Consider the following 12,089-nt stretch of genomic DNA (forward strand, 5'->3'; position numbering starts at 1 on the left):
TTTCAGATTTTTGCTGTTGTATATGATGTTGCTGTAGGTTTGTCATATATGGCTTTTATTATGTTGAGGTATGTTCCCTCTATACCCATTTTGTTGAGAGTTTTTATCATAAATGGATGTTGAATTTCTTTCTTATTAATATCTGCTTTGGGCTTCTACTTGGAAAGATTTTCATTAGCATAAGATTATATAAACATTTACCTATACATTCTGGAACAAACATAAATTCCAGACCCAAGCACATTTAAGAATTTAACATACCAATTCATTCAATCATTTATTCATTCATGCAACAAGTATCTATTGAACACATACGCACTAGGCATTCTTCTAAATGCTGGAAATAAAGCAGCAAATAAGACCAAGATTCCTGCTATCATGGAGTTATATTCCAAAAGGAATATAATCATGTTGCATATAATTTAATGTGGGATTTCAAGTTACTGGGGAAAGAATGTATTACTCAATATACAATGCTGCTACAACTAATCAACGATTAAGAAAATAAATGAATTAGATTTTCATTTCATAAATCAAGTATATTACAAATGGATTAAAAAATCTTTCTTTTTAAAATAAAAGCATGAAAATACTGGAAAAAACATAAGCGAATATTATATAAAGGAACATTATATGCATTCTTGAACATGAAAACTTTAGAGTAAGGTCTCAAGGCAATTTTAGAAAAACCTCTTATTTTTTAAAAATGGAATAGAACAAGGTAATTTTTGAACAATAATCTTTATTAGTATATTTTTAAAGGTACATATAATCCTGAGCAACTGCATTTATACATTTATCATTTACTCTTTGAAATTTACGTGTAGTTTGTTCCAAACTCTCTGATGAGTACATTTTTATACTAATTAGGAACATAAATAATTAAAAATATTATTCTTATCCATGGAATAGCCAATTAATTTACTCAGAGCATCTCATTATCTAATTCTACTACTTCAAAAGCTTTAGAATATTACCTCTCAGTTAATCTTTTTCAAAACTGCAAAGATGGGCAGTGCAAGAGCTGATTCCTTAAATCCTAGTGAATTCTTAGAAAACTATGTTGCTTTATGTCTTTGATCTGTATTTTGAATAAATTTGGTAATTATTTAACTAGCTATATTTGAGAAGAATGGTAAAAGTAACTGCATCTCATCTCAATATTTTAACCAGTATAAAATGTTACAGGCTCCCTTCACATATAAGTATTCCATAATTATCCCAATAAGAAAAATTTACCATGATCTAATGAAAAGGAGGACAACCTAATATACATACATCTTTGTAAATGGTTAAATATTGTGAAATATGTTATGTGAAATACTTCAGTCTCCATAAAGGAATACATAGAGATGATTAACATTAAATTTCAAAAATCTAGGCCAGAACTTTTATAATTAGTAAATTTAAAAATGACAAAAATAAAAGACAAAAAGATCCTGTGACAAAGACAAAGACAAAGATCCTGTGATCTTTGAGGAAAAAACATTTACCCAACATATCTCCAGCTGTGGACAAATAAATATTTTTATTCTTGTATTTTAAATTACTACCAAAATATTATATCTTTCTACAAACAACATAAAACAAGCATACAGTATCTAGAAATGGTCTTTATCTGACAAGAATGTCAAGTCTTTGAAGGTACACTAAATTTTTTTTTCCTGAATAAGGTCACTATAATCTTAGTTAAAGTTACAGTAAGCAGTTCAAGCAAAATGTGTATTGCTTAGATTTTAAAGCAAGCAATTGTGTTACTGTTTAATTAAAATATAAGTATAAATGTGAAGCTATTATACCAACATTTATAAACACTTCTTAGAAATACAGATCAGAAAGTAATGGAATAACTGATTTAAAAATAATGAAAGGTTGATGTTATATGTAAAATTTGGGAACAAATCAAAAATATATTTAAGAGATGTAAAAGAACATGAAGACCAAGCTTTATTATTTGGAGCTTGAAAACTTAGCAGCAAAACAACCTATCTGCATATAATGTAGTACAATGAGCATTTGTTCATAAAAGACTCCCAAAGTCTTAAAACTTCATACATAAACCAGAATGAAATCCATTAGGTAAATGACTTAAAGATGCCAGAGTAGTTTATCCAGAACTGCTAGATACTCTCACCTGCATTACCAAATCATAAACAAGCTTATGCAAAACTGTGTTCTGGATAACTCACTCTTATAGCTCCCCAATAACATGCTCGGATAAGGCAGATCAAACCTAAGAGATAAGCAACTGCCCAAGAAACATAGGTTGCATGAAATCGCCTTGCAAAACCTTGGGTGCCAACCTAAAATAAAAAGCAATATAAAAATAAAAGGTTAGAAACTGAGAACTTGTGTTGGCTTACATGCAGTTTTTATGAAGTATATTCCTAAGATAACAAAACCCCAACAAAATATGAGTTGCTGCATTTGTTGGCTACCACTAACAGAGTAAAATTTAATAAAATGACATTGCTAGCTACATTAACTATGAACTTTATAAAGTAAACAAAAATTCCATTAAAATATCTTATTTATAAAAGGAATTTAATCTATATAACCCCAATGTCATCCCCATATTGATAATAAATCTCTGTTTCACTTGAATAAAAAGAAGAATGGTTTTTCAGACCTTCATAGCTGAATGAGCATTGCTTCAGCTTTGGCCATGACAAAATTGGTTCTGGCACTAAATAAAAACAAATGGGCTTTTGTTAAATGGAGGGTAAAATTCCCAATGTCAAGGACCTTCAGAGGGATCCCAAGACATGATTTCACCTGGATGGGCAAGCTCCAGGCCAATGGATTGGCTTCGGATTGCTCATAGTTCTTCAGAAGCTTCTGGGCCTGGTATGCGAGGGAGGCAGGTTCTTCAGCGATCAATGAAGGCTGTTCCAGACCTCACCATTTACTACTGATAAAGTTAAGAGGAAAGAATTCTAACAGCGAGTAGAGTAATACTCACAGTTAATCCAACTCCAATGAAAATACATATCATTCCAATGGTAATATATGCACAGCAGCGTCTTCGAGGAAGTGCACTACCCACAGAGGAACTGCAAATTCATGAGAACAAAACAGAATATTAAGTATTTACATGAAGATTCTCCATTTCATCTTTGTGAATACTTATCTACGGCTTTAGTAATACATATACTTCTATTTATTTATTCAACTTGAGAGACAAGAACGTACATAATAATATGTTTAATGAGTGATCTAAATCATACCTGGTGAATTTGTGTGTGAATTATTGTGGCTTTAAACAAAATTCAAGTGTTGATCATTGACAAAGTCCACAAAAACTCACTATGGTCAATAATGATCATCCAAGATAAAAATTTATTTCCAAAACAATCTATTCCAGAATGGAAAATCAGTGCTGTCTTACAAATAGAAATTGATTTTTTTTTACATTTATAACCATTGTTATATGTTTAGTGTAGAAAATTTGGAAAATAAGAATAAAGAATAGAAAGGAAAATTACCTGTAATTCCACTACCATAAATACCACTATTTTTCTCCAGCCATTTTTTACAACTTACCAATTTAGCATAAACATTTTCTTACATCATTAAGTATCCTCAAACTTGAATTCTGATAGATGAATATAACATAACTTAACCAATTCCCTAGTATTGGACACTTTTTTCTTCTTGGAAATAATGCCAGGTAAGCAACATCTAAAAGCACTGTGCTTATTTTTTTTAATGAAAGTATAGTTGATTTACAATGTTGTGTTAATTTCTGCTGTACAGCAAAGTGATTCAGTTATATATATATATATATATATCTATATATATATATATATATATTCTTTTTTATATTCTTTTCCATTATGGTTTAACACAGGATACTGAATATAGTTCCCTGTGGTACACAGTAGGACCTTGTTGTTTATCCATTCTATATGTAACAGTTTGCTTCTGCTAACCCCAAACTCCCAATCTATCCCTCTCCCCCACCAACTACCTTGGCAATCACAAGTGTGTTTCTGTTTCATAGATAGGTTCATTTGTGTCATATTTTAGATTCCACACATAAGTAATATCACATGGTATTTGTCTTTCTCTTTCTGACTTACTACACTTAGTATGATAATCACTAGTTGCATCCATGTTGCTGCAAATGGCATTATTTCATTCTTTTTTATGGCTGAGTAGTATTCCATTGTATATATGTACCACATCTTCTTTATCCATTCATCTGTCAATAGACATTTAGGTTGTTTCCATGTCTTGGCTATTGTGAATAGTGCTATGAACATAGGAGTGCATGTATCTTTTTGAATTATAGTTTTGTCTGTACATATGCCCAGGAGTGGAACTGCTGGATCATATGGCAACTCTATTTTAAGGTTTTTGAGAACCTCCATACTGTTTTCCACAATGGCTGCACCAACTTCCATTCCCACCAACAGTGTAGGAGGGTTCCCTTTTCTCCACACCCTCTCCAGCATTTATTTGTAGACTTTTTTTTTTTTTTTGCGGTACACAGGCCTCTCACTGTTGTGGCCTTTCCTGCTGTGGAGCACAGGCTCTGGACACGCAGGCCCAGTGGCCATGGCTCACGGTCCCAGCCGCTCCGCGGTATGTGGCACAAACCCGTGTCCCCTGCATCGGCAGGCGGACTCTCAACCACTGCGCCACCAGGGAAGCCCCTATTTGTAGACTTTTTAATGATGGCCATTCTGACAGGCATGAGGTGGTACCTCATTGTAGTTTTGATTTGTGTTTCTCTAATAATTAGTGACATTGAGCATCTTTTCATGTGCCTGTTGGCTATCTGTATGTCTTCTTTGGAAAAATGTCTATTTAGGTCTTCTGCCCATTTTTCAATTTGAGTTGTTTGTGTTTTTGTTTTTGAGCTGTATGAGCTGTTTGTATATTTTGGAAATTAAGCCCTTATCAGTCACATCATTTGCAAATATTTTCTCCCAGTCTGTAAGTTTTCTTTTCACTTCCTTTATGGTTTCCTTTGCTGTACAAAAGCTTGTAGGTTTGATTAGTCCCATTTGTTTGTTTTTGCTTTTATTTCTATTGCCTTGGTAGACTGACCTAAGAAAATATTGGTACAATTTATGTCAGAGAATGTTTTGCAAGTGTTCTATTCTAGGAGTTTTATAGTGTCATATCTTATGTTTAAGTCTTTAAGCCATTTTGAGTTTATTTTTGTGTATCATATGAGAGTGTGTTCTAACTTCACTGATTTATATGCAGCTGTCCAAATTTCCCAACACCCCTTGCTAAAGAGACTGTCTTTTTACCTATTATATATTCTTGCCTCCTTTGTCAAAGATTAATTGACCATAGGTGTGTGGGTTTATTTCTGGGCTCTCTATTCTGTTCCATTGATCCATATGTCTGTTTTTGTGCCAATATCATACTGTTTCGATTACTGTAGCTTTGTAGTATTGCCTGAAGTCTGAGATGGTTATGCCTCCAGCTTTGTTCTTTTTCTTCAGGATTGCTTTGGCAATTCTGGGTCTTTTATGGTTCCATATGAATTTTAGGATTATTTGTTCTAGCTCTGTGAAAAAGGTCATGGGTAATTTGATAGGGATCACATTAAATCTGTAGATTGCTTTGGGTAGTATGGCCATTTTAACAATATTAATTCTTCCCATTGTGCTTATTTTTCATTGTTTTCTTATGATAAATTTTTAGAATCAGAATTACAAAATTAAAGAGATTAAACTTCTAAAAATCTTTTAATACATACTGCAAGAAGCCTATGGGAATTTCATAAAATATATTTCTCAATTGAAATTCCAATAGTTTTCAGTTCTCTCTACTTCTAATTTTTTTAATTTCCAAAATGATAAAAGTATAGCAAAGATCAAAAAGCCAACTGGTATTTTCTTCTCTTCCTAAATAAACATATATTAACACATATCATATATCACACATTGTGTTAGTGGATGATATAATTATCTGATTTGTTTGTGTATGGCCAGTGTCCACATTATGCCTACCACATGGTAAATTACTCATAGAATGTCTACTAAATAAATGAAACACAGAAATGCATCACTTACTAGTGAAGGGCTATGTTCTACTTTGGTAGAAATAGGACTGAATTGATGCCCTGCCATTAGGCCGTAGCGCTGCTAGGATTGCATCAATCTTCCTGTTTGTACTGTTTGTAACTATGGCCCCATCTTAAGTATTCCTAATTGAAAAACAAAGCCTCAGGAAACCGAAACTTAACCAGCCGCTCTCGCTTCTGTAACTATGCTTGCTGAACCCCCTTTTGCAACCATCCAACCAATCAGACGGTGACTAGTGTCTTTGTTTAAAAGTTAACCAATCAGTGACTAGTGTCTTTTTTTAAAAGTTAGCCAATCAGTACTCCCCACCCCTGGAAAGCCCCGCAGAAGGTCCCGAGCTCGTTTGTACCTGTCTATAAAAGACCTGTACTAAACTCCATCGGGACCTCTTAGCGTCACCGGCAACGAGTGCGCGGAGGTCCAGGTTCGAACCTGCAATAAATGACCCTTGCCGTTTGGCTTTGACTCTTGTCTCTGGTGGTCTTGTGGAGGGGTCTCGTGACCGTGGGCATTTCATTTGGGGGCTCGTCCGGGATGCCCCCAAGCCCACCAGACATCAGGTCAACGGGTCATCGCTGACAACCGATCGGTAAGTAAGCTGGCTCAAGGTACCTTCTGTTTTGGGGACTAGGACAGTCCTGGCGGATGCGCTATAGGACACCTAGTCGGGCGTGATTGGAGACGTCCACCGCGACCCATCTGGGGGTTGATAGCCCATCTGAAGCGCGCACGCGATAACCTCCCTTCCTCCTTTTACAGGCTCCGCTATTGGGACTGCTCTTAATCACTTTCGTTTTCAGAATAACCTTTTCTAACCAACCTCTTCCAGGACCTAAACATGGGCCAAACACAGAGTACCCCTCTCTCCCTCCTTCTCACTAATTTTGGGGATGTGAAATCCCGAGGACACGATCTCAGTCTGGACATCCGGAAAAGAAAACTTATTACCTTCTGCAGCTCTGAATGGCCAACTTTCGGGGTTGGTTGGCCCACCGAGGGTACCTTTTGTCTTCCTATAGTCCTAAAAATTAAATCTAGAGTTTTCTTACCAGGGAAAGAAGGCCATCCGGACCAAATCCCCTACATCTTGGTATGGCAGGACCTGGTAGAAAACCCACCTCCCTGGATGGCCCCCTTTTTGTCATCAGGGACATATAAGATCCTTACGGCCCGACCAACTAAACCTCCCAAGCCTCAGACCTCAACCGCACCCATACTTTCTGACAGCCAAGACCTCCTTCTCATAGAACCCCCTCCATATCAACATCCTCCTTTGGCCCCACAACCGGTCCCCCTTCCTGCTCCTGACCCTGCTCCTCTCCCCTTGGAAGAACCTCCTGTGGCCCCTCCCGAGAGGCCACCCAGGTCAGAACCGGAGGAGCGAGAGGCAGAGGCACTGCCGGCCCTCCTGCCCAATGAAAATAACTCCCCTGGGCCGGCTGGACGCACCCGTGGACGCACTCAGCGCGACCCAGGGTTCCGCCATCCAGATTCCACCACAGCCCTACCCCTGCGAGAAATAGGCCCTCCCGATGAGACAGGGAACCCCCGACTCCAATATTGGCCATTCTCTACCAGTGACTTATATAATTGGAAAACCCAGAACGCTCGTTTTTCTGATAATCCTAAAGACTTGATAGCTCTTCTAGATAGTGTTATGTTTACTCATCAGCCCACCTGGGATGACTGCCAACAGCTTCTCCGGATCCTGTTTACTACCGAGGAACGAGAACGAATCCAGCTGGAGGCAAGAAAACTGGTTCCTGGAGATGATGGTCAACCCACCGCTAACCCTGATCTTATTAATGCAGCCTTTCCCTTAACTCGCCCCCCGCAGGATGATTGGAACTACAACACGGGAGAAGGTAGGGGACGACTGCTCATTTATCGCCAGACTCTAATGGCGGGTCTCCGGGCTGCCGCGCGCAAGCCCACTAATTTGGCCAAGGTATATTCAATTGTACAAGGTAAAACAGAAAGTCCCTCCTCTTATTTAGAAAGATTAATGGAAGCCTTCAGGCAATATACCCCTATGGATCCAGAGGCCCCCGAAAATCAGGCTGCCGTTGTAATGTCCTTCGTTAACCAGGCAGCCCCTGATATTAAAAAGAAACTCCAGAAGTTAGAAGATCTGGAGGGCAAACAGATACAGGACCTACTCCGTATTGCTCAGCACGTCTTTAATAACCGAGATGCCCCAGAGGATAAACAACTTAAAGCCACTGAGAAAATGACTAAGGTCCTGGCCGCCATTGTTCAGAAAGATCAAGGGGACCCCCCAGCCACTCGACCTCCCAGGCGACCATTGGACAGAGGTCAATGTGCCTATTGCAAGGAAAAAGGCCATTGGGCTCGGGAATGCCCCAAAAAAAGGCAGCCGCGCCCCAACCAGGGGCAATGGCAACCGAAGGCCACCACCCCAGTCCTGTTTACATATGATGCAGAGTAGGGGGGACGGGGTTCGGACCCCCTCCCCGAACCCAGGGTAACCCTACAAGTGGAGGGGAAACCAGTCCAATTCCTGGTGGATACAGGGGCACAGCATTCGGTCTTGGTTAAGCCCCACGGGAAAATTTCTGACAAAACCTCCTGGGTCCAGGGAGCTACGGGAGTTAAACGTTACCCCTGGACCACTCAGAGAACTGTGGACTTGGGCACGGGAAAAGTAACCCACTCCTTTCTGGTCATTCCCGATAGCCCTTGCCCCTTACTGGGGAGAGACTTACTTACTAAAATGGGAGCGCAAATTCATTTTCGGTCAGAGGGGCCGATCATAACAGACCCTCACAACCAACCCATATCTGTGCTCACCCTGAACTTGGAAGATGAGTACCGACTTCACCAGGAACCACCCTCCCAAAATCAAGATATAAAGTCATGGCTTCAGCAGTTCCCCGAAGCATGGGCAGAAACAGGTGGGATGGGACTAGCCAAACATCGCCCAGCCCTATTCATAAAAATCAAACCAGGGGCAGATCCTGCACGTGTCCGACAATATCCCATGCCCATAGAGGCCAAAACTGGTATCACTCCACATATTCGCCGGCTTCTTGACCTAGGTATACTGCGTCCCTGCCAGTCGGCCTGGAACACACCCCTGCTGCCAGTCCGCAAACCTAACAGTAAAGACTACCGCCCAGTACAGGACCTGAGGGAAGTTAACAGACGAGTCATAGACATCCATCCTACCGTACCCAATCCATATACTCTTTTGAGCGCCCTTAGTCCAGAAAAACAATGGTATACTGTGCTGGACCTCAAAGATGCCTTTTTTAGTTTACCCTTAGCACCCAAAAGTCAAAAACTCTTTGCCTTCGAATGGTCGGATCCCGAGAGAGGCATAAACGGACAACTCACCTGGACCAGACTTCCCCAAGGATTCAAGAACTCACCTACCTTGTTTGATGAGGCCCTACACGAGGATCTCAGTGAGTACCGGAGACAAAACCCCAATATAACCCTCCTGCAGTATGTTGATGATCTCTTAATAGATGCTGGGACCGCTGAAGCCTGCCTGCAGGGAACCAGAAACCTCCTACAGACTCTCGGCACCCTGGGATACCGGGCCTCTGCCAAAAAGGCGCAGATCTGCAGGCCTGAGGTAACTTACCTGGGATACCTACTGAAAGGGGGGCAACGATGGCTCACAGATGCACGGAAAGAGACTGTCCTCCACATCCCCAGACCCACCACGCCTCGACAGGTGAGAGAATTTTTGGGGTCAGCTGGGTTCTGCCGTTTATGGATACCCAAATTTGCTGAAATGGCCAAACCACTATACTTAGCCACCAAAGAACAGACGCCCTTTGAATGGACAGAGGAGGCTGAGCAATCGTTTCAGCAGATAAAAACTGCCTTGCTATCCGCACCCGCCCTGGGTCTCCCTGATGTCTCCAAACCCTTCCACCTCTTTGTGGATGAAAATAAAGGCATAGCTAAGGCCGTGTTGACCCAACCCCTCGGTCCTTGGACCAGGCCTATCGCTTACCTATCGAAGAAATTGGACCCCGTGGCTGCAGGCTGGCCTCCTTGCCTCCGGGTGATCGCCGCCACAGCCCTAATGGTAAAGGATGCCAACAAACTATGGGACAGGAATTACATGTCACCACCCCCCACGCCATCGACGGGGTTCTCAAACAGCCTCCCGACCGATGGATGAGCAATGCTCGATTGGTCCACTACCAGGGTCTACTGTTAAATCCTCTCAAAATCAGCTACACTCCACCACGGGCTTTAAACCCTGCCTCTCTATTACCTGACCCAGACTTAGACTCCCCACTCCATGATTGTGCAGAGGTACTGGCTCAGATCCATGGAGTTCGGGAAGACCTATGTGACCAGCCCCTATTAGATGCACAAGTCACATGGTTCACTGACGGCAGTAGTTTTGTCCAGCAAGGTCAGAGGTATGCGGGGGCAGCGGTAACATCGGAAACTGAGGTGATATGGGCAAAGACTCTCCCCCCAGGGACCTCAGCCCAAAAAGCTGAATTAATTGCCCTGACCCAAGCTCTCAAGATGAGCAAAGACCAAAAAGCCACCATATATACAGACAGCCGGTATGCTTTCGCTACCGCACACATACATGGGGCAATATACCGAGAGCGGGGACTACTCACAGCAGAGGGCAAAGACATCAAGAACAAAGAGGAAATCCTGGCCTTGCTAGCGGCCATATGGGAACCCAAAAAGTTAGCCATTGTACATTGCCCGGGGCATCAAAAACCCACAAATCCAGTCGCCCGGGGCAACAATTTGGCAGACCAGACGGCTCGAAAGGCGGCATACACTCCAATACCATTACTTCCCCTACAACTGCCGGATCCAGGGCCCCGGGAATTACCGCCCCAACCCGACTACTCGGAAGATGACATTAGATGGATAAACAAACTCCCTCTAACCCAGGTTAAAGACGGATGGTGGCGGGACGCTAAGAACAATATCCTCCTTCCAGAAAAACTAGGAACCTTGGTCCTTGAACGGATCCATCGTAGCACCCACTTGGGCGCCCAACGGCTACAGGATCTCATCAGACAGACTGGACTTAAAATTAAAAATGTCTCCGAAAAAACTGAACGACTGGTTGCTGGCTGTGCAGTCTGCCAACTCCATAATGCTAACACCCACCCACCAACCGCTGGCATCCGGGAAAGAGGGAACCAGCCCGGAGCCTACTGGGAAGTGGACTTCACGGAGGTAAAGCCTGGCAAATATGGATATAGATATTTACTGGTGTTTATAGATACCTTTTCAGGTTGGACTGAGGCATTCCCGACCAAGAATGAGACAGCACAAATAGTAGCTAAAAAGCTACTAGAAGAAATCCTGCCCAGGTATGGCTTTCCAGTTATGATAGGGTCAGACAACGGGCCGGCCTTCGTTTCTAAGGTAAGTCAGGATCTGGCTTCCATACTTGGGGCTGATTGGAAATTACATTGTGCATACCGCCCCCAGAGTTCAGGACAGGTAGAAAGAATGAATAGAACTCTAAAAGAGACCTTGACTAAATTAACCATGGAGACTGGTGCTAACTGGGTAGTCCTACTCCCCTACGCTCTGTTTAGGGTGCGAAATTCCCCCTATAAGCTAGGATTTACCCCCTACGAAATAATACATGGTAGGCCTCCTCCTATTATCCCTAACCTAAAGACTAACCTTATCCAATCGGACCCAGAAAATAATCTCCTGTCTTCCCTCCAAGCCTTACAGCGGATACATGAGACAATCTGGCCCAAACTAAAAGAGCTATATACAACAGGACCCCCGCCTACTCCACACCAGCTCCGACCAGGTGACTGGGTCCTTGTCAAACGCCATCGACAAGAGACCCTAGAACCCAGGTGGAAAGGACCTTACCAGATCATCCTGACAACGCCGACGGCCATCAAGGTGGACAGCATAGCTGCCTGGATCCATTACACCCACGTCAAGCCGGTGGACCCACTTTCTGACCTCATCAAGTCCACTAAAGCTGACGTCACCTGGACGGTTGATCGGAGTAAGGACAATCCCCTCAAACTGACCTTACGCCATACCCTCCCC

General features: G+C 41.8%; 1 protein-coding gene across 1 annotated transcript in view; it reads right to left on the reverse strand.

Annotated features, from left to right (window-relative positions):
- Positions 1-1,931: 1,931 nt before the first annotated feature.
- The window catches only part of PIP4P2 (phosphatidylinositol-4,5-bisphosphate 4-phosphatase 2), a 93,235-nt gene continuing 83,077 nt past the window's right edge, over positions 1,932-12,089 (reverse strand). The window contains exons 6-7 of the mRNA XM_065895537.1: positions 2,963-3,053; positions 1,932-2,303 (exon numbers count right to left, since the gene is read on the reverse strand). Of these exons, the coding sequence (XP_065751609.1) occupies positions 2,160-2,303; positions 2,963-3,053 (235 nt within the window). The 3' untranslated portion in view covers positions 1,932-2,159. The remainder of the gene's footprint in view (positions 2,304-2,962; positions 3,054-12,089) is intronic.

The sequence above is a fragment of the Phocoena phocoena genome, chromosome 17, assembly GCF_963924675.1.
Source record: "Phocoena phocoena chromosome 17, mPhoPho1.1, whole genome shotgun sequence".
NCBI classification, from domain to species: domain Eukaryota; kingdom Metazoa; phylum Chordata; class Mammalia; order Artiodactyla; family Phocoenidae; genus Phocoena; species Phocoena phocoena.